Below are 21,896 nucleotides of genomic sequence, written 5' to 3' on the forward strand. Positions count from 1 at the left end.
CAGAATCATGGATTCACTGCCCATTTCTTTGGCCAGGATTCCAAAATGATGTATATCAGGGGCTGCCACTTTATCAATGACAATTTGTGCCATTTTTTTCCACGGTAATCAAGAAATATATTTTTCCCCCTCTAAATGAAGCAGCATGTGGATTAGCGTTTGGCAGGTGCAAGCTCTTCTGTGTGGCACTGCCCCTCCTGAATACAGCCGGGGCCAGGCACAGCCCACCCCAACATCCCCTTTCTTCCATCTTCGTGGCTCATCAAATCAGCGTTCATGAAATGAAATGTGTCCTCGCCGGTAGCAGAGCTTGTCAGGGAGGAACAGAACAAAGAGTTAAGAAGCACACGACCCCCATCTGTGCACACATATGGCCAAGGGCTGATGCAGACTCTGCGCCATCAATAATTTCACCCAGAATTAAGAAAAGATTCGTTAATCCACACACGTTAAGAGTCATTGCGCTGACACATCGTAATCTCAAATGGGGCAGCCAACGCTTGCTTGCTTGCTCTGCTTTTCTCTCTGCCTTCCGATCAATCATGAACTTCATACCTGGTTTACCATCACCTTGGTAACAGCGTGATTCAGAACGAATCTTGTTACCCCTGGAATACAGAGGAGCCCCTCTTGGCCCCTTCTAGTCCATTCTCTGCACTGTAGTTAGAGAAACCCGAGGCTCCTAGTCTGCCCCAATGTTCCATGAGATATCGCTGGTTATAATATAATAAATTCTCCTCCTCCCTTCCCACTTCTTTTTGGCTTCAGCCACCACCAGGTTGTTTTTGCCACATATCGGCCACATCACTGAGTGAGATGGACCAGCCTTAGCAAGTCTCCATGGAAAGCAAGAGATGGCAGATAGAGAGATCCATGACAGATCCGAGCTACTACAGGAACCCACACTGGGGCTGCTGGGTGAGGAATATCCCCTTTCCCAAACATTCCAGAGGAAGGGAATTTGCGCTGGAGGGGACGCAGGGAGGAGACTCTCTAGGCCACGGGCGGCTCCTCCTCGCTGGGTCCCGCTTCCCCTGCCCACACTTAGTTTATTTCGCACACATTTACTTGAGAGCCTACTACGCGCCAGGCACTTCTGAAGTTACCACAGTCAACCAAACAGACCAGCAAGAGTCCCCCAGATAGAATGACACACTAGGCGATGCCGTAGCAAGCGTGGGAGCGGGCTGACGCGTGAGGGTGCGCCAGGGCCTGGCGGCCACTCCCGCCCACCCACGACCGCGGTCCCCTCTGCCGGCCTGCAGCCCCTCTCCACCCTTGGGGACCGGCTCCCGCCACGCCTCCCCGGGAGCCTCGGTCACGGTCGGTGGAAGAGATGCGCCCTCCGGGAGAAACGGTCCCAGTTTCCTCAGAGCATCCTCACCTGGCACAGAGGATGCGCTCAGTAAATGTTGGATGCAAGAATGAATGGACGGACGGACGGATGCGTGCACATGGGCAAGCACACCATAAACTGGCCCCCAGGTGAGTTCCGGCGCCCAGCACCTCCGGGCAACTTCGCCGGGTCCTGGGCTGCGGGGGTGAGGAGGGGGTTCCACAGGCCACCCGGGGCTCGCCCCGCCCCCCTCCACTGGCCCGTGCCGCGGCGCCCTCTGGGAAATGTAGTTCGCGCCTGCGCTCCGCAGGTCGCCGAGGCCGGGGGGTCTCCGGGCGGAAGCGAGACCACCCCGTCTGGGACGCGAGCAGTTGGGCCCGGCCGGGGTGCGCCCTCCCCCGCCGTTCCTCCGCGGTCCGCGCCCCTGGCCCCGCCTCCTGCGGCGCCGACCTCTGCCGCCGGAGTCGCCGATGGTCGCGCCACAACCTCCGGGCGGGGGAGCGGGCTCTGGGAACCGCGCCGGAAGCCGGGAGCGGAGGCTGAATCCGGGATGCAGCGCCAGGTAAGCCGCGCCAGGACCCCGTCGTGAGCCAGAGAGAACGGCTGGACGCACGCCCGGGCCGGTCTGCTCCACGGGGTGGGGGAACAGCCCGCGACCCTCCAACTTTGGGATCGGGGTGTCCGGGAGCGCGCGGACCCGGGGCGTAGGTTTTCGTGTGCTGCAGTCCGGTGCTTGGGCGGCCTTCTCCGCTCCTCGCCTCCAAATATGCACGGATCAGGAGCCGCCCTCCACCGTTGGAAACTCGGTCCTTTGGGTTAAGCATCGCTCTCTCTGGATTAAGTTATCCTTGGAGCGGTGGGCAGGAAGGCCGCAGGGAACGCGTAAATCTCATACATTTATTCTTGGTAGGATCCTGGAAACACACATCCCCCCTGCCGGGGACGGGGGAGACATGGAACTAGGTCCAGGCCCACCACTCCCAGGTTTTATCCTGTAGGTAAGGTGTGTAGCTCCGAGAGCTGAAGGGAGAGCCCTATCTGTCCTAGCCTGGGCGCAGTTTGGGTGTTGTTTGCAGGTGTTAGGAAAACGTGGTGATACCCGTGGGGAGTTACCACATGTTTTTCTTGGTGAGGTCCTGGAGCTAGTTCTGTAATTGGGGTGGCCCATGAGCTTGGGCCAATCTCAGGCAACTGTAGACTCCATGGTTGGGGGGCGTGGAAAGATGGGGATTGGTTTGGGACAGGTTGTATCTAGGCAGAACAGTCACATCAACATCAACAGGACCTTGATGTCATTAATGCCCCACACACATGCTCTTGGGAAAGGGGAGCAGCCAGGCATATTGGACGTGGTGGGAGCAGGGACAGTTTTTCTTGCAGCTCTATTTGTCCAGTTAGCAGCCCAAGGACATCCTTGCTCAGATGTGTCCACTGACCGCATGCCAGGGGCTCCTCATTCCACAGTTTCCACTTCTATGAAATGAGGGGTTGGACCAGGGATCTTTCAGATCTGATGTTCTGGGATGGGTGTGTACTCACACTGTGTAGCTTAATGGAGAAGGCTTCCTGCTGGTGTGTCTTAGGTGGAACTCTTGTTTTGCAGGGGCGGAGCCTGAACTGGTCATTGCACCCCTACTTTATAGTTCTCAGGGAAATCAACCTATACTAACCAAACTCACAGAGGACAGAGATAAATCAGAATGGCCAGTTCCTTAATATTTAGTAGTTTCCCCTCATCTGTGGTTTCACTTTTTGCGGCTCCAGTTACCTAGCGTCTGGTAACCCTGAGTGTTCTGTGGCTTGCAGTTGCATTACTCCAATTACTCCTTTGTTGTCACATGGCCTTCTCTTGTGTCCATATGTCTCTCTTCTTATAAGAATGCCAGTCATACTGGGTTAAAGGCCCACCTTATTCCAGTTTGACCTTATTTTATAAAACTAATTATATCTGCAACGATCCTATACCTGAATAAGGCCACATTCACAGGTACTGGGGTGAGGACTTCAGCATATTATTTTGGGGACACAGTCGACTCCCATCACTATCTTGTGAGCAGATGCCTGCTCTCATGTGTTGGGTGCCCACCCCATATTTGCTGCTTTCTGCTCCCTGTGTGCACCTGGCCTCCATGGGATGGAACCAGCCAACTCCCCCAAGATTGTGCCCACAGGTGTCCATCGCCTTCCAGGACCTGGCTGTGAGGTTCTCCGAGGAGGAGTGGCAGCTTCTGGGGGAGGGGCAGAGGGAGCTCTACAGGGACGTGATGCAAGAGAACTATGAGGCGCTGGTCTCCCTGGGTAAGGAGCTGTGGCACGATCCTGGGCTGCAAAGTGGAAGGAGGGCTGGATCCAGCACCAGGCACATCCAGAGTCTCCCTGGGACCCTCCATGCACCCCCAGGTCTTAGTCTTCATTTCCAAAAGGAACAGCACTTGAGGAGCCTCAGCTGAGCTGGAAACCTCACTGATCTTTTAGGCCTTTGTTGCTTCTGTGGATGACACTAGGGTTCGGGGACACTTTGGTGGGGGCACTAAAATGCTGGTGAAACACTGAGCAAGGTGGTTTCAGAGGCTGCTCTGTGGTCCTTGGGGTTTGGATGGTCCCACAATCACATGGTAAACATGCATGGATGTGTGGGCACTGGGGCAGTCTGCACACTTGCACTTAGGGAGTGAAGACAAGCTTCCATTCCTGGGAGACTGTCCCTCTCTTCTTTCTCAGGGACAGCTGAGCTGATCCCCCTCTCTGCCTTCCTGTCTCCCACTGAGCATGGAGGAGCTGTGAGCAGGAGCAAAGCTGGTGAGGGTCAGGAGCCTCCTAGGGGAGGTGCCCTAGGTGAGTAATCTTGATAGACAGACGCCCCTTTGGGTGTCCTGGTCCACCTGGGCAGCCCGGGTAGACTCACTCTTGTCCCTCCTACCATGTGGTCCTTAGCCCCTAGCTCCACTCCTCGTGGGACACTATGACATCAGTACTCCCCACCTTGCCAAGCTCCTGGCCCTAACCCCACCCTGACCTTTCACCCCTTTTCCCTCTGGGCTGGGAGCCCGGTACATTTGCCCGTTGTTTGACCTGCTTAGAAGAAACCTGGGGTCACTGTTGGAGTGCATCACCTCTCTAGGCCCCCTTCCTGCCACCACTCATGCAGAGCCCGCCTGCCGCTCCTGAAGGTGCTGCCATGGGGCTGGCATCCGGAGACCTCGGAGGCCAGGAGGTTTAGAGGGTGGCAGGACAGGCAGAGGGCTCGGACTATAGGAGGGGGTGGGGAGGGGTAACAGGTAATGCATGACTACATATAGAAAAAGAGACTAGTTACCCGGCTTCCTAGCCCTCTGTGGGCAGGTCACCGGGTCTGAGCCCAGGTCCTCTTTATCTCATGGCCATCGGTCCCTGTTCTGCTGCTCCTTATGCGGCAGGAGGACCACGTGTGATGCTGGTGTGGAGATGCACACAGAACGTGAGTGCTGAGCTGATGGCAGATGTGTGGGTTCACTGTGTCCTCTCCGGCAGGGGGAGCACCCCAGCACAGCCTGCACCTCACCGCCCTGGTGCAGCTGGTGAAGGAGATTCCAGGGTTCCTGTTCGGGGAAGTCGACCCTGAGAGCGGGGGAGCCAGCCTGGATGAGGAACGGGCGAGTCCTGAGGGTAAGTCAGACAGCAGGGCAGCCTCTGCGCTCCACAAGGTGAAGTTCAAGCTGTGGGCAGTGCCGTGTACCTGTCCAGCTGCTTCCAGACCCCAGGTGGAGTCACTCCATTTCATGAATGTCCGGGCAGCGTGCCTGCCTCTCGGAGCGTGCAGATAGTTGATGAGACAGCAGCTTCTGACTTTTATCATAGTGGTTTCTGCACGACTTCATCCACACCCATGGGGCCTCATCACATTGTGCCCTGTGTGGCAGGTGAGGCCAGTCTCTGTTCTGTAAGAGGAGAGGGAAGCTGTGCCTTGTCTGAGTGGCCAATGGGGACAAGTTCCCCCTCGCAGCCCATGCTCTTCCCGCCTCTCCGGTCTCTCCTTCCTTCTGTGCCCTGCTCACTCACCCTTGTGGTATGGGTCTTATCAGAACAAGATGGTGACTGTAAATTGACATTTTAGAGCTCAGTGGTGACAAGGCGGAGCTTACAGATGTCCAGGTCATTGTTAGTGGACCACAGCAAGGAAGGGCTGGAATGGGACAATATTAGGAGCATTCACCTGCTGCTGGGCTTAACTTCCAGCGTCCAATGTCTGCTCCTTCCTCCCGACAGCAGCTGTGATGACGGAGACTTGTCCTCTCCGGGGCCTGCTCAGGTGCCTTCCAGACACACCCGTCAGCCAGCCCAGTGTGGTCACCATGCCCTGCAGTAGCTCACCATCCAATGGTTCACCCAGAGCCAGGGGACAGCGAAGCCCCCTCCCCGTCAGTGAGTACGACCCAGTGGGGGTAGGGCTCCAACCCTGGAGTCTGGGACCAGATCCCATGCCCTATTTATTTGTCCTAAGACACGGTTTCCCTCATTGCTAAATGAGGACACACCCCCTGGAGAGCAGGACAAGTGCCAGGGGCACCTGATTGGATTCCCAGGCCTCCTCATCAAGGCAGCCCTAAGAGCACAGGAAGGCAGGGGTAGCCATTAGAATCTCTCTGGGGTCTCATCTTATTTTTTTTAATTTTTGCAAATTTTGCAATTATATGAATACCTGTTTTTATTTAAAATATTTTAAGTGAATATGGAATAAAATTGGCACTCCTGAAAAATATACCCCATTTAGCCTGTGGATACAGGTGTGCCTGAGAGATTTGCTCTGGTGTTCGACATGTCCCCGCATTTGAGAAGCATAATATGGGATGAGGGACTGCTCGTTGACATGGCTGGTGCCCAGGTTAGAGGTTGGAGTTCAGGAGGGTCCCAGAAATTTGGAGTGAACAGTCGTGGTATTTGCAGTTGCAGCAAGAGGAAACAGAGAGGACACCCTTCTCCTGCCGTCCTTTGGCAGGACCTCTGTGACAAGCCGTGTAGCAGCTGGCTCTGTGACCAGTTCAAGTTCCAATGACTTGGCTGCCCCCCTGGGATTGAGGGGCTGGAGAAGCCTGTCCTTCTGTGGGCACCAGATTCAGGGCAAGTCCCTGGGGTCAGGAGCCAGGGCTGGAAAGGCCTCCCTGCCTCTTTTGCTACAGAAACTGCAGATGCACCAGGATCTACAGAGATGGAGGACCCCGGGGCCGCTGGTGGGAAGCGCAGTCCTCCCGCCTGGAGCCCTGGCAGAAGGAAGAGCCATAGGAAACGGCACGGAGGGACTTCAGGGGCAGGTGAGAGTCTGGCTTTCCTGAGAGCAGGGCCTGTCCCGGGGCTGAGCAGGCCAGGGGAATGAAGGGGTGTCACGTCCCCTTCCTGAATACGCGACAGGCACCATCCTGTTCTCAGGGGCGGGAAATCTCAGCAGCCCTGCTGTCCCACAGCCGCCACTGTCGGGGCTACGCTGACCTTGGCTAATCCTGCAGGTCCCACAGGAACCTCTCCTGGGAACAGCCCTCTACAAGGCCTCATCAACTGCCTGAAGGAAATCCTTGTGCCTGGGCCCCAGCTCCCTGAGGTGTCCCCGAGCTTACCGCCTCCCGTTCCTGGCATGACACAGCTGGCCAGGGTGGAGCTGGGGCCTGAGGGCCCTCCCTGGAGAGGTGAGTCCTGGGGGCCTGTCTCAGGCCCAGGTTTCTGAAGCCCTGAACCTCGAATTGGATTTCTGTGGTACTTCCCCATAAATTGAGTGTCTTCCTGAAGGATCATTCTTTCTTTGGCTGCTTCTATATCATCAGGGACATATTTCTGGAGCCCGGTGGTGTTCTCAGAACCCCATTTGGACAGCTAGGAGAGGAATACTCAAAAGCAGACCTTGGGCCCTGGCCGGTTGGCTCAGTGGTAGAGCATCGGCCTGGCGTGCGGGAGTCCCGGGTTCAATTCCCGGCCAGGGCACACAGGAGAGGCGCCCATCTGCTTCTCCACCCCTCCCTCCTTCCTCTCTGTCTCTCTCTTCCCCTCATGCAGCCAAGGCTCCATTGGAGCAAAGTTGGCCCGGGTGCTGAGGATGGCTTTGTGGCCTCTGCCTCAGGTGCTAGAATGGCTCTGGTTGCAGCAGAGCGACGCCCCAGGTGGGCATGCCGGGTGGATCACGGTCAGGTGCATGTGGGAGTCTGTCTGACTGCCTCCCCGTTTCCAGCTTCGGAAAAATACAAAAAAAAAAAAAAAAGCAGACTTTGGATCCTTTTGTGTTCTTTATTTGCCCTACTGTCACCTTGGAGGAGGAGGTGCTGAGTGGGTGTCATTCCACGTTGACGCTCGTGGGACACTTAGCATGGGGTTGGGTGATTGAGGCAGCATTGGGGGGGGGATGTGGAGCCTTGGTCCTGGCACTATGTGTGTGTAAAAGGCTCAGTCCTTCTTGATGTAAGTCCTGTTCAAGGCCAGAGAACGGTCTTCGAGCAGCGACCTGTCAGCCCAGCGCTCCATTTATGGTCAGAGTCACACCATGTGCCCTACCTATATCTCCCCTCCTCTCCTCTGTCCAGTCTGGGAGGCATGGAGACAGGTATTTTAACCTGGCCAAGACGACAGTGCCCGTGCAAGACTGAATGAGTCACAGCTGACCCACATCTCCAGATTTCTGGCCCTGAACTCTGCTTCCCTGGATTGTCCACTTGGTGTTTGTCACCGAAGACTAAGGACACCGGGCTCAGGGCGAAAATGTGTTGCTTTTTCCTGTAGTGAAAACAGAGGCGGCGTCTGGGGATTGTCCCCTCCAGGGTCTACTGAACTGTCTGAAGGAGATTCCGGTGGCCCAGAACACTCCCCCCAGCCCTTCGGGGGTGGCAGACCCACAGCTGCAGGAGGGTCCAGGGGCCTGGAAGAGGAACCCAGGAGGTAAAGTCCGCTCGCTGGGCTGGGAGGGCCATGGACGTCATCCATCCCTCCCACTGCTCCCAGCAGGGCTGTGGGCGGCCCTCCACAGTAAGACGCTCAGGCCATACCTATACACCTCGGTCGGAGTGGCCAGATGTCAGGGATGGTCACCATGAGGGGAGCTGGTCACTCAGGCAGTACTTCATCATCCGCAACAGTTTTCCAGCTGGGCTCTTAAAGCAGGGGCCAGGGGTTCCGGAAGGAAGGAGAGGATGATGTGGAGGGAGGGAGGACAGGGACAGAAGAGAGCACTTCGGCCCAGGGGACGTTCGGGCACAGTGTCGATGCGGGGTTCTCGTCGGGTCCCTGTGGGCTGGGGTATTCCCATGCTCACCTGCGCTCAGCAGCTCCTCAGGATGTTGAGAAAGTCGAATTGAGGCAGGTGTGCTGGCCTCAGAGGGAAGACCCTGGCTTGGTACTGCCTGGGGCGGGCTGTCCCAGCTCCTTCGGCAGAAACCTTTGGAGGTACCCTGGGCTGGAGTGGGGGGAGGCTGGCAGCAGGATAGGGTGTGTGAGTGGGTCCATTTTCTGGTGACTGTGGGGTGACTGCCTCAGAGGTGAGACTGCTGTGGTGTCCAGGGGACTTGGAAGCCCTGTCCTAACCTGTGAAGGCCTCATGGAGTGCTTCCCACAGAGCCCAGACCCCTCCAGGCCCCTCCTCCTGGTCCTGGTTCTGGCTGCGTGCTCTCTGTGAAGATGGAGGATGGCTGGGCCCAGAGCCCCCCGGTGCCTGCATCCTGTCAGCTCCGCAAGCAGACCCGCAGCCTGCAGGGCAATGGGGACACCAGTGGGGTCCGAGGGCCCAACGGGGGCCCTGCAGCCCAAGGTGAGGCCCGGGTGGTCTACTTGAGTCCTGATAGGGTTCTCAGCCCCCCAGCAAGGCTCTATCCGCCCACTGGGGAAGGAGCAGGTTGAGTCCACTGGGGAAGAACCGGCTGTCCTCAAGCCTCTTAGTCCACGCTTTTCCTTAGTCTAGCCCTTTCCCAGGGAGCCCTCCATCATAGGGCGCCTCATTTGCAGAGATTCCCTGACTGGGGGAGCTAGCCATAGCATACGTGTGGATCCCCCCGCCTGTCCCGGGGCCTGGGCGTGCATCTTCGGTCATTCCCGCCGTATGACCAGAGAGCAGATCTAAGTCCCCCGCAGGAGGGTGTCCCGCCTGGCAGGCTCCCAGGCCTGGTGCAGGCCTTGTCACTCAGCAGAAGGTGGGTGGGGCAGCCAGCCTGAGGCCAGGCCAGGGGACCTGCCAGAGATGGTGATAGGGCCGTCTCCCCTGTTCCAGCCAGCAGGGCCTCAAGGTCACCCCTGGAAGCCCTGGAAGCCTGTCTGAAGGGCATTCCCCTGAGTGGGTCGTTACCTCCCCAGCCGCCGGCCACCTCTTGGCTCCGGAGCCCCCAGCCAGGAGACCCTGGGTCTCAGGGGCCCAAACTTCAGCCTCGAGGATCACACAGTCAAGGTAGACTTGGCCATGGGCTGGGGGTGCTATTTGTTCCTGCACGCGCGAGGGGGTGCCAAGTATGTCCCCCTTCTTATCCTGGGCCTCTCAAAGCACAGGTCCTGCTCTACTCACACTGCTAACCGCCCCCCCCATTCGTGCCTGCCCCCAAACAGCTCCTGAGCTGGGTGGAAGCCAGTTAAGCTGTCCCTGCCTACTGCCTCCTGTAAGAGCTCTTACTCTCTGGCCCCATGAGACCGATGGCTGGGGTCATGTGGGTTAACGTGCTATAGTATTTTAATCAGCGCTGTGAGCACCCTAACAAAGGGGGCGACCCCAGTGGAAGATGCTCTGGGGCCGGTCTCCTGGGCTCCTGCCAACAGGTCAGGGCCCAGGGGACCTCTTCCCTAGTGGCTTTTCGTGATACCAGCTGTGCTGTTTCCTGCAGAAGTGACTGTGGGGCCTCTTCTGGCTCTGGGCCTTCAGGGCTTCATCAGAGATGGCCCTGCCCTTCCCCCAGGTCCCTGCAGCACCCCCACCAGCTTCTCCTCGTCCAGCAGTACTGATGGGGACCTGGACTTCCAGAGCCTCGAGGGCAGCCAGGGGCGCAGGCCTGGAAAAGGTGAGCTGGCCTGGCTGAGGCTTGGAGTCAACCCTGGGGAAGGGTGGGAGGCACCCCAGGCCACTGTGGTGTCCAGCCTGCCCTCATCAGGGCTCTGTGCCCAGTGCTGGCAGCAAAGCCAAGTGTCCAAACAGGAGAGACACAAGACTGGTTTTGGGTGGGGATATTTGCTTTAACAACTTGGCTCAGAGGGTCAGGACAACATCTAAGATCTCTTAAGTCTTAAGAAATAACAAAGGGTTTTTTTTAGTGTCAAGTTCTTCCTTACCCCAGCCACAAAGAAGTGTCTATGCCTGGTTGGGTGGCTTAGTTGGTTGGAGTGTTGTCCCAATACACCAAGGTTGCAGGTTCGATCCCGGGTCAAGGCACATACAGGAATCAACCAATGAATGCATAAATAAGTGGAACAACAAATCAGTGTTCCTTTTCTGCTCTCTCTCTCTCCCTTTTTCTCTCTCAAATCACTTTTAAAAATTAAAAAAAAAAAAAAAAAAAAGTTAGTGTCTGTGACATTCAAGTGGGCCTCTGACTCAGGAAGAGAATGTCATGAGGTTCATGTAAAACCACATGAAAGGATGTATTTGGGGACTTGCATCTTCCCTCATCCCTCTGCATAGAGGCATCTGTGGTGAGCTGTCACCTCTTTAAGATCTTGCAAGACTTCAGTGTCCCCACTTGACCTTTTTTCTCCACAAAAATAGCACAAGTGCTGTTGGTCTGCCTTGTCTGCAGGCCCCAGCCCCCTGGGACTCACCCATGTCCTGACCTCAGCCGTTATCAATGTAAGGGCCCAGTGCTCACTGAGGACTATGTCAGGCCAGTCGGGGCTCCCAGGACAGTGCTGAGCCCTCCAGTGTCCATGTGGCCTGGATTCCTATACCCTGCCAGCGGTTAGCCGCTTGAGTGTGGGGCCTTTTTCCTCCCAAGATGCAGCTGACTTTTCTTGTTTTTTTTTAGTTTCTAGTCCAGCTCCCCTGCTCTTTCTGTTGCCCCAGAACTCAGGAAGACCGCATTTGGGGTTCTTCTAATTGACACCTGCTATGCCAGCCCCACATGACAGCCAGAGCTCTGGTGGTTTCTCTTCCCTTGGGCCCTGCCTGTTCTGGTGTCAGCACAGGCCTTCAGGAAGGCCTGGCTAGAGAGGTCAGCGCCTGTAGGAAGGGCTCCTCCCTCTGGAATTTAGACTCATCTAGTTCCTGTTGCTGCCACAGCTCTCTGTTACTAGAAATGTGGTCTTTGCAATTTATTTGGTTTTGTTTCCTAGTTGAACTGCATTAGTGTTGGGCTTCCTCAACCGACCCCATCATACCCAAGAGGGCACCTTTAGCGATTCCACTTTTTTTTTCCTTTTTATTTTTATATTTTTGTGTGTGTTTTTCTGAAGCTGGAAACGGGGAGGCAGTCAGACAGATTGCCGCATGCGCCAGACCGGGATCCACCTGGCATGCCCACCAGGGGGTGATGCTCTGCCCCTCCGGGGCGTCGCTCTGCCGCGACCAGAGCCACTCTAGTGCCTGGGGCAGAGGCCAAGGAGTCATCCCCAGTGCCCGGGCCATCTTTGCTCCAATGGAGCCTCGGCTGCATGAGGGGAAGAGAGAGACAGAGAGGAAGGAGAGGGGGAGGGGTGGAGAAGCAGATGGGCGCCACTCCTGTGTGCCCTGGCCGGGAATCGAACCCGGGACTTCCGCACACCAGGCCGACGCTCGACCACTGAGCCAACCGGCCAGGGCCAGCGATTCCACTTTTTTAATAGTGAGAGCAACCCTGGGACATTCAGTTGGTTGCTTGGGCCAGGTCACCATTCAGGTGCTCTGCACTGCCATGACAGGGCTGTCCTGTGGGCGGGGCTGGGTGGTAGCATCTCTCACAGGAGTGGAGCTGGGTGTCCTGACACCATGCCTGTGTCCAGTCTCTTCTCATCACAGCCACTGACCTGACCTCCAGGTAGGCGGCCAGGACAAGTCGGCCCAGAGCCAGGACTGACACGAGCTTGGGCCAGGCTGCCGTTCAGGTGCCCTGCACTGCCATGACAGGAGCAATGCTCTGTGTCTCCTCCCATGGGCCCACCTGCCCCAGACACGGTGTAAACAAGACCTCTGGGGTTCACTGAGACCAAGTTCTGACTGTCTAATAGTGCAGACATTCGGCTTTCACAGGAATCCCAGTCAGGACTGCCCCGCTCCAGGGCCTGGAGAATTGTCTCAGAGAGATACCCATGCCCAGGTCACAGCCGGCCTGGTCCTGGTCCTCAGCAGGGGACAGAGAGCCATGGAGAGTGGAGCCCAAGAACTGGAGAGCAGACAAGGAAGGTAAAGCCCAGCTGCCCTGGGGGTCTGGGAGTAGGAAAAGGTGTCCTGTGCTGGTGCCCTGGGCGCTGCTGCCTTTGGCAGCTGGCGGGCCCACCTCCATCCTCGGGATGACAGGATGCTCTGGAAACAACCCTGGCAGGGGCCAGAAGCCAGAAGAACACTGCCCGCCTCTGAGTGGCGGGCACGGTCAGGGAGGCCCTATGCTGCTGGGCCGGCCTTGGCAGTGGACACGCATCTTGATCGTGACTGCGCAGGCCCCATGTGCTCTGGTGTCTGGCACAGTCACTGAGCTGTGGGGTTTTCCAGACTCCTGGTAGCTGGGTCTGAAGAAATCCTGGTACTTGGGCAGACCCTGGGAACATGTGCAGGGCTGGTGTGTGTCCCACACCTGGAGCTCACATGCCCGAGAATCCAACAATGACGGAGTTGATGGTGTCCATTAACTTCCTTTCCTGGGTGCCAAGCCCGGACCCCGTGCGGCTGATGGGCCTCTGGGCCTCCCATTAACACAGGACTGAGGAGCAAGGCCTGTGAGCCTGTTCACCTCAGCGAGGACGTGCCCACCAGGAGCCTGCAGCCAGCCAGCCCGCAGGCACTCACCTCTAGCAGTGTCCCTGCCTGCTGTCAGCGAGGGCTCAGAGACCCTGTGGCCACCAGGCCCAGACCGTGGAGGTGGCTCCCAGATGGTGAGCTGATGTCTGCCCCTAGCCCTTCCTGGCCTGTTTCCCTTACGGATAAAGTCTTTGATGAGGGAGCAGACGTCCCATGCCTCTCTGCTCCTCTCTTCCTTCCCTGTCCTGCACCCTTCCCCAGACTGCCGGCCGAGCGCATGAGCAGGCAGGGGTATCCCGCTGCACCTGCCACTTAGTGTCACAGCTGAGTCCCATCTTAGACCTGCCAACGCACTGGTGGGCTCTGCCTTTTTTGAATAAATACGGTGTTTCTAATACTTCCACTGGGCAAGAGCTGGCTTTGGGGACTTCCTGTGAGCTTAACAGTCTCTGCTGCTGGACAGTTGGTCCTGAGGGAGTGGAGTAGGAGGACCCAGGACCTGGCTGGAACCTACTACTAGCAGCTTTCAGGAACTGGAGTCTTCCGGAAAGTTCTGCAGCTGGCTTTCCGCAGGGGTAGAGGGTCTAGCCAGGCTCTGGCTTCACTTCTCTCTGCCATCATGTTCAGGTCCACGGGAGCTTGTCTGCGGCCCTTGACTAGGCGGTGAACCTGTTCATTCAGGCAGAGGGTCTGCCTCCCTGTCAGGCTGCTGGGCAGGAGGTTCTCTTGTTATCATTTGCTCAGGGGCAGCCACCGTGCCCTCCCCACTTCACTGTCTGGAGAACTCGCTGAAGGGCATCTTGCCTGGGAGGCCCCTGCGCTTCGCCTGCTTGGCCAGCCCCGGCCCCAGCCCAGGTCCTGGCTGCAGCTGCAGCTCCAGTTCCAGCATCTCGGAAGAAGACCCGAGGCTGGAGCCCGAGCTCTGGCAGCCACTCCTGCAGGGTAAGCTCGTGGGGGAGAGAAGAGGCAGGGAGCCATGTCCCAGACCGAGGCCGCCACCCTGATAGCCGCTTTGTGATGCAGAGAGGGACCCTCTTCCCAGCAGCAAGAGTCCTGGCACTCCCATCCCAAGCCCTGGTGGCCGCCCGCCTGGCAGCAGTCCTGGGGAAGTCCCGAGGAAAGCAGAGCCCAGGGACCACTTCAGTCCTAGTACAGGTGAGCCTGGGGTCTCCTGTGAGGGGTGTGCTCCCAGGAGGGCCACAGTCCAGAGACTGGGTTCTCCGAGTCCCACCTGTCATTTTGCCTGACACTTGCCAGAAAGTTCTCTGCTTTTGTCACGCTTGAGTCTCCTATAGCAGTGGTCCCCAACCCCCGGGCCATGGACTGGTACCAGTCCGTGGGCCATTTGGTACTGGTCCGCAGAGAAAGAATAAATAACTTATGTTATTTCCGTTTTATTTATATTTAAGTCTGAACGATGTTTTATTTTTAAAAAACGACCAGATTCCCTCTGTTACATCCGTCTAAGACTCACTCTTGACGCTTGTCTTGGTCACGTGATATGTTTATTCGTCCCACCCTAAAGGCTGGTCCATGAACTTATTTTCTGACATTAAACCGGTCCGTGGCCCAAAAAAGATTGGGGACCACTGCCCTATAGGATGAATTGTATCCGAGAGAGAAGGTGGGGATATTGGGGGCATTCAGGGTTCCAGGAGTGTTAAATGAACGTGTCTAATTGAAAGCCTGTCAGTGAACTTAGTATTATAGGCTAAAGCGATACATGTATATATAGCATGTATATGTAATGTATACACATAAAGTGTATACATTATGTACACTTAATAATGTGTATACATATGCACACAGTGCTATGTGGGCCCCAGCCTGTGGACAGTGATTAGGAATGCCTGATGCTCACTGGCCATTTCTCAGAGAAAGCCCCACAGATATGTCCCCCACCGGGGCCAGTGTTCTGGCTGGGCTACCATCTGGTTCTTATTTGGATCATAGGACGCACTTCAGCTAAAACCATTGAGAACTTTGAGGAATAGGATTTATTCCTTACAGGCTCTGGAGGGCACACAGTGAGGTCACGGGGAGAGAAAAAGCGTGAGGGCCCAGGGCTCTGTCCTTGTTACTGTCATGGGGAGGACGGGTGTCCAGGGTTTGGCAGGTTCACTCTTTGTTGGCTAATTTAAACGTCTGGGGGGAGGTGGGGTGGGAATCAGGACACAGGAAGGGAGGAGCAGGGTCGCTCAGATGGTTCGTTATCTGGGTCACCCAGGCTTTCTGAAAGAGGGACCTTTATGAGGCAGGGCAGCCTGGTTCCTGCTGGGGTGTGGTGAGTAGCTGCCACCCAGCTGGCAGTATGCTGTCCCAGGTGGTGTCTATTGAAATGGATGCCTTAGCAATCCAGAACGTGTTGTCAGGGACTTACACAGTATGTATTTATGTATGTGTATATATAATGATGGTAATACATTTCTAATTTGGCAATAAACATGTAAGTGTGAAAAGTGAGGTTCTTCCACCTGGGAGAACTTAGGTTGCCCTGTCAAGAAAGCTGGAAACACTGGCCATGCCCCAGGCCGCCTTGCTTCTCAGACCAACCCTGACCTAGTATCCGACCCAGCAGGAAGAGTGGAGAAGATGGGACGCACATCCCAGCTGCCCAGGAGAGAAGTGTGCTTGGAGACCCCGGGCCAGCCCGGCGCCCTGGGCAGCGCCCAAGGAGGTAGGAGTGGGGTGGCTGATCAGGGAAGGGAACTCCCTCGAGTTCAGGCTGGTGGCCCCCACACAATCCATGGCTTCACTGCAGGCCCAGGCTGTATGCGCATTCCTTACTGCCCAGTGGGGCTGACAGGAAAAAGCAGAGTGGGCTGGGCATGGACCATGCAGTCTCCGTGGCCCATGAGGTGCCCCCAGCATGCCCCTGGTAGAGCCTCATTGGTGGTGGGACCTGCAGATTGTGGCCTTTTCCATCTGCTCTGCCCGGCCCCCACCCTCAGTAGAGCCAGAGGTGTTGAGCCCGAGCTGCGGAGAACCCAGGTAGTCCGGTTCCCCAGCCCCTATCGCATGGGCCCCAGTGGGCCATTCGACCAGACTTGGGCTCCCTGGTGGGTCAAGTCCACCTTGCGTCTTGTTTAACCATTTATTTGAGAGTTGAAAGTTCAGTTCTTTCAAGTCGTGTCCAAATATTCCCATGTTGAATGGCTCAGTCAAAGCAATATATGTCCACACCCCAGGTGTTCTCTTCCTGCAGGGGCATCTGGAAGTCCCTGTCCTGCCCCTCTACCAGAGAAAAGGCCCGGGCAGGGGCCCTGCCAGTCGCCTGGGTCAGACCCTTGGCCCCTACCCTGGAAGCCCAGGGTCAGTGAAGAATCCGGGAACCTGGGGCCTAGACACAGAGGACCAAGTTTTACAGGTGAACTGGTGGCCTCCCTGTCCCCTCCAGTTGTTAGGAGCCCTTTGGGTACAGGGGTCGACAGGGGTTAACATCTGCATAGCCACTCACCCCCTCCCCTGCTGCTGCTTTCAGGGGACATTTGCCTTAATACCCTTCCAGGCTTGTGTGAGTCACACTCGGTGGGAAGAGTCTTACCTTGAACTCACTTCGAGTTGCTTGTTTCATTTCAGCGTCTTCTTACAGAAAGAGCTGGCTTTTTTCATAAAAGCATAGCTACCTTTCAAAGGCAGAACAGGAATTGAGACTTGTGACAGAACAGATATGCCCAGAATCAAAAAGTCTGGAGTTGGAGTGGACTTTAGTGAATAGATGTGGAGACGGAGGTCTTTGTCATCTGTGTGGCCTGGCTGAGGGCATCCCGAGAGATAAGAGACGGGGTTCCGCTTCATACGTGACCCAGAGGAAGGTCCTCCCTAAACCACGTCAGAAACACTGGCTTGGTCTCCTGGGACATGCACGAGGACCCCTCACTCCAGACTGGAAGTGTGGCCACGGCAGCCCCATTGCTGGGTCAGGAGTCAGGCTGCTTGTAGTGGTGCTGTTTTACTGACAGCACTGCAATGGCCCAAGGCAGGCGGGCCCACGCCTCTCCCCCACTTTGAAGCATAACGGCCATAGCAGCAAGATCGCTGGCTCTTAGCTCAGATCCTTCTTGAACTTGTCCAGGGGGTGGTGGGGTCCTGTAGCCACACTCCAGCTTCATGCTTTCCTCTGATTGAAGCCTTGGAGGTTTGGAGGTGCTGACAAGAGGAAGGAGCCAGGCTGGGGCCCAGGGGGACGGGAGCAGCAGGTCTGTCCTGCCAATCTGAGTCAGTAACAGGACTTTCTTTTGAAGTTTGCCTAAGGTGGAGAACAGTTCCAAGGAAACTTAGAGTGAAGGATTAGTGACTTTCTTTTAAAGTAATTTAAGATTTAGGGTTCTTTGGTTTTGTTACTTCTGAATATGAAGGACAAAAGTCGAGGTGGAGGGAATCCTGGTGCTTTGCTCATGACCACTCATTCTGGGTACTGATGTGGACTTGGGCCATGCCACTGAGGGCACCAAGTCCCAGGTTGGACTGGCCCTCCTGGACTCTCTTCCAGATGCTGCTCGTGGCCTTGGCCTCCTGCTATCTGCTGAGGCTTGATCCTTTTCTTAGAAAGTCCAGTGTCCTAAGAAATCTTAGTGACCATGGTGACCCACTCTGTGGTTTATCCTATCCATGAATTTGAGGAACAGCTAGCTGGGAGATGTGGCCACTTTTGCTGTCGTGATCATTGTCATTGGTATTCTCAAGCCCGAGTCACTTCTTTCCCGTCTAAAGCCAGGCCTAGTGGGGCAGGATGCTGAATACGCTACTTCAAGGGACCCCTGGTGGTGGTGGGGTTAGGTCTGCTATCCTGAGAACTCTCACCTGCATCTCTGCTCTGTTTTTAGCCAGGACTGAAGGGAGGCCACTTCCCAAAGGCCTGCCAGAGCCAGCCCCAATGGCCAGCATCCCTCCCGCTTTGCCGCCTGCCTCCCCGCGGCCGTGTCCCTGTGGGAGTTCCCTGCAGCAGGAGCTCCACAGCCTCAGCGCTGCCCTCTCGGAGAAGCTGGATCGGCTCGCCACGGCCCTGGCAGGCTTGTCTCAGGAAGTGGCCACCATGAGGACCCAAGTGGGTCGACTTAGGAGGCGCCCGCGGAGCCATGGTCCAAAGGGCCAGGCTTCCTGGCCATGGGCCCTCCCTCGGGGACCTCACTGGGCTCACAGCCCGGCTCGCAGACACCTGTCGTACTGGAGACATAAGGGCCCCACCAGGCCAAAGCCAAAGACCCTGTGTGGCCAGGCGGAAGGCTGCAGGGTTGGTGACGCCCCAGACTTCTCTCAGGGGCCACTCCACCCGGTGCCTCAGCCGCCTCCGAATGTGCCCCCAGCAGAACCTTCTGGGACCAGCGCCAGCTCTTCCCTCCAACCACTATCCTCAGCATGCAGCCGTGCTGTGCTCACTGGGCATCCCCCGCTTGGACACACAGGGGGCCCCCGGAGCCCCCCAACCCCTTCAGTGCCTGCTGCCTTTCTCTCCCAGGTGGCCTCTTCTGCCACCAGTGCAGCTGCAGAGCCACCTGCTGCGGCCGCTGCACCAACTGGGACCCGAAACTGGCCCAAGGACCCAAATGACCTGTTGGTGGGAGTCCAGAGAGCCCTCGAGGAGGAACTCTGGGGTGGAGAACACAGGGGCCCGAAGTGGGGGGCCCCTAACTGCCTTCATCGGCTCAGCCCTTCTGGGGTTGCCTCATCCCTGGCCACCTCTCCTAGAGGCCAGCCAGCCCCTGTACCCCGCTCCAGCCAAACCTTTCCCATTTCTGGGCAGTGAGGGGCTGGCTGTCAGCCTTGGCCTGACCGCCCCAGACTCCAGGGTACATTTGCTTGGACACCGCTGCTTGGGGTGCATTCCTCAGCCACGCCTCTGTCCTTGGCTCAGGTTCATCTGGATGTTGCTCCCCTCCCGTCTTTGCCACCAGAGCTGCCAGAGCTCAGAGGTGGGTGGTGGCGTTCACACCTATGTACAACATGTGCCATGGAGCTCTGGGCAGCGGCAGAGGGCTCAGGAGAGCCCCTGTCCCTCCTGCTCTCAGCGCTGCAAGGGCAATGGCTCTGAGAGATTTCATTTAGGGATAACCGCACTCCGTGCTCCCAGTTGGATTCACTGATGTGGACTCGAACAATTACAAAATTGGTTGCAAAGAGAAAGGCATTGGATACCTACCTACAGAAAGGGGCTCAGTGGGTCCGCAGCAGGGGTGGCTAACTAGTTTGTTAACAGTACTGTTACAGGTTGACTTGGAGCACAAGGATACTTGGAGCCAGCCCATTCTAAGTGGTCCAGATCCAATTGGACTGTTTAAGAAGTTCAAAAATAATTTTTTTAAAAGAATGTGAAAAATAAAATGAATGGTAAGATGCTTCATGATCTGTTGCTATGTTTGTCCCACAGACCCACTGCCACACAAGACCAAAAGCTCTTATAGTTGTCCACTGAAAAGTCTTCCAGAATCACTGATTTGGTGAAAATCTGTGTGCAGGTTAGGACTTTGGGAGTATGTCCATCATTTTCACCTATTTCATGAGGAAATGTCACCTGGGTAGGGGAAACTCAGGGGCCTTTGTGAACTTAGCAATTCCAGGGGTCTGCTGGGTGCGGGTGGGGCACAGAAGGCTCTAGCTCTGCCTGTCACCATCCTGGCAAATAGCTGAGAGAACAGCTCCTGGCCGACCTGGGCATGGACCTTCCCTCGGTCTGCGCTCTATCGGCCACCTGCCAGCCGATGCCACTGTAAGGCAGCACGGAGAAAGTCCTGCTTCAGCCTATCGGAGCAGGATCCCCTTGGGTTTCAGGCCACCCCTGAGGGGCCCACGGGAAGGCCACATGGGGTAGGGAGTGCAGGGACTACAATCCACTGCCTGTGACACCCCAGAATGTTCCTGCTGCCTCCAAAAGGAGCTTGGGTTCATTGGCAGACCAGACTTTGCCCTCAGCCTTTTGTGTCTGTGTTTTAGATGTGCCTCTGTAAACAGCCTGTAGTTGGATTTTATTTTTAAATCCAGCTTGACAAATTTTTGTGTTCCTTACTTGGAGCCTGAGTCCATTTACATGTAATAAGATTAGTGACAGGTTTGGATTTGAATATACCATCTTATTTTTTGCTTATGTTTGCCCCGCTTGTCCTGGGGGTTTCCCTTCTTTCCTGCTTTCTATTGTATTGATAATATTGTGGGTTTTGCTTGTTTTTAAACATTCTGTTTTCCCTCTGATGGCCTCAAGAGTTAAAAAAAAAAACTAAAAGAAAACATCCAAATTAACAGTCATATTTGAGAGATCTTAGTATACTTTTTCCAGAAATTGATGGAATAGTAAAGTCAGGAAAGATATAGAAGACTTGAACAAGTAAACTAACAAAATTGACTGATTGGTGATATATAGAACACCATACCACAGCACTACAGAATGTATATTCTTTTCAAGGATATGCAGAACAGTCACAAAAATTGGCCGTATAATAAACCCTGGAGCAAGATTAAACAAATTTGGAAGTGTTATACTGAATATGTTCTCTGACCATACTGTAGCTTTTAAGCTAGAAACCAATTAAAAAATAATGAGGAGTTGTTATATATTAGAAAAATAAGAACTATGCTCCTAAATAACCCATGTATCAATGAAGAAAAAATAACTCTTTTGAACTTAACTATAAGAAAGTACCACACAGCAAACTTGGAGGATAAAGCTAAATCAGTACTTAGAAATGCGTGGGCACAAATGAGTACATGAAAAGGAAGAGGCTGAGAATCTACAGGGAGGTACCAGCAGGACAGCAAAGCGAATCCAGGAAAAAGTTGAGGGCTTGTGAAGATAAGAGCAAAAATTAGCCTGACCAGGTGGTGGCGCAGTGGATAGAGCATCGGACTGGGATGTGGAGGACCCAAGTTCGAGACCTTGAGGTCACCAGCTTGAGTGCAGGCTCATCTGGTTTTAGCAAGGCTCATCAGTTTGAGCCCAAGGTCGCTGGCTTGAGCAAGGGGTCACTTGGTCTGCTGTCGTTCCCCCCCCCATCCCCCTCATTAAGGTATATGAGAAAGCAGTCAATGAACAACTAAGGTGCCACAACAAAGAATTGATGCTTCTCATCTCTGTCCCTTTATGTCCCTCTCTCTGACTCTCTGTCACAAAAAAATAAATAAATAAAAGCAAATATTAGTGAAATATGCATATATTACGTGTAATCAAGAAAGCCAAAGCCTGACTGGGCGGTGGTGCTGTGGTTAGAGCGTTGGACTGGGATGCAGAAGACCCAGGTTCGAGACCCCGAGGTCGCCAGCTTGAGCGCGGGCTCACCTGGTTTGAGCAAAAGCTCACCAGCTTGAACCCAAGGTCGCTGGCTCAAGCAAGGGGTTACTCAGTCTGCTGAAGGCCCACAGTCAAGGCACATATGAGAAGGCAATCAATGAACAAGTAAGGTGTTGCAATGCGCAATGAAAATGAAATCAACCAGCATGTAGTATAATTCATTAGTAAAAAAAGAAGATTAGGCCTGACCTGTGGTGGCACAGTGGATAAAGCGTCGACCTGAAAATGCTGAGGTCGCCGGTTCGAAACCCTGGGCTTGCCTGGTCAAGGCACATATGGGAGTTGATGCTTCCGGCTCCTCCCCCTTCTCTCTCTCTCCCTCTCTCTCTCCTCTCTAAAAATGAATAAATAAAATTAAAAAAAAAAAAAATCAAAAAAAAAAAAAAAAAAGATTGGCCCTGGCTGGGTGTCTTGGTGGATAGAGTGTCCTC

At 55.3% G+C, this 21,896-nt stretch overlaps 1 protein-coding gene across 11 annotated transcripts; it reads left to right on the plus strand.

Annotated features, from left to right (window-relative positions):
- Positions 1-1,453: 1,453 nt before the first annotated feature.
- Positions 1,454-21,301, plus strand: KRBA1 (KRAB-A domain containing 1). Of its 11 annotated transcripts, none has more exons than XM_066262556.1 (19): positions 1,508-1,898; positions 2,247-2,339; positions 3,508-3,634; positions 4,058-4,171; positions 4,847-4,981; positions 5,582-5,737; positions 6,493-6,624; positions 6,817-6,993; positions 8,075-8,230; positions 8,904-9,095; positions 9,552-9,725; positions 10,153-10,326; positions 12,483-12,635; positions 13,148-13,321; positions 13,932-14,129; positions 14,211-14,342; positions 15,763-15,864; positions 16,393-16,554; positions 18,014-21,301. In XM_066262556.1, the coding sequence occupies exons 1-19, from the start codon at positions 1,887-1,889 to the stop codon at positions 18,931-18,933; spliced, it is 3,483 nt and encodes a 1,160-aa protein (XP_066118653.1). In that variant the 5' UTR covers positions 1,508-1,886; the 3' UTR covers positions 18,934-21,301. The 11 variants fall into 11 exon arrangements, with proteins under 11 accessions (XP_066118659.1, XP_066118653.1, XP_066118655.1 ...); XM_066262561.1 differs by lacking the exon at positions 1,508-1,898 and adding an exon at positions 1,910-1,973 and having other exon boundaries at positions 2,247-2,334; XM_066262562.1 differs by lacking the exons at positions 1,508-1,898; positions 2,247-2,339 and adding an exon at positions 1,454-1,485.
- Positions 21,302-21,896: the final 595 nt, after the last annotated feature.

Source organism: Saccopteryx bilineata, chromosome 2 (genome assembly GCF_036850765.1).
Source record: "Saccopteryx bilineata isolate mSacBil1 chromosome 2, mSacBil1_pri_phased_curated, whole genome shotgun sequence".
NCBI lineage: Eukaryota > Metazoa > Chordata > Mammalia > Chiroptera > Emballonuridae > Saccopteryx > Saccopteryx bilineata.

Coding starts and splice junctions, on each gene's coding strand:
- KRBA1 (XM_066262553.1), top strand. CDS start 3,394: ATGCCTGCTCTCATGTGTTGGGTGCCCACCCCATATTTGCTGCTTTCT. Junction 13,322..13,931: donor GTGGAGGTGGCTCCCAGATG/GTGAGCTGATGT, acceptor TCATTTGCTCAG/GGGCAGCCACCGTGCCCTCC. Junction 15,865..16,392: donor CCTGGGCAGCGCCCAAGGAG/GTAGGAGTGGGG, acceptor CTCTTCCTGCAG/GGGCATCTGGAAGTCCCTGT.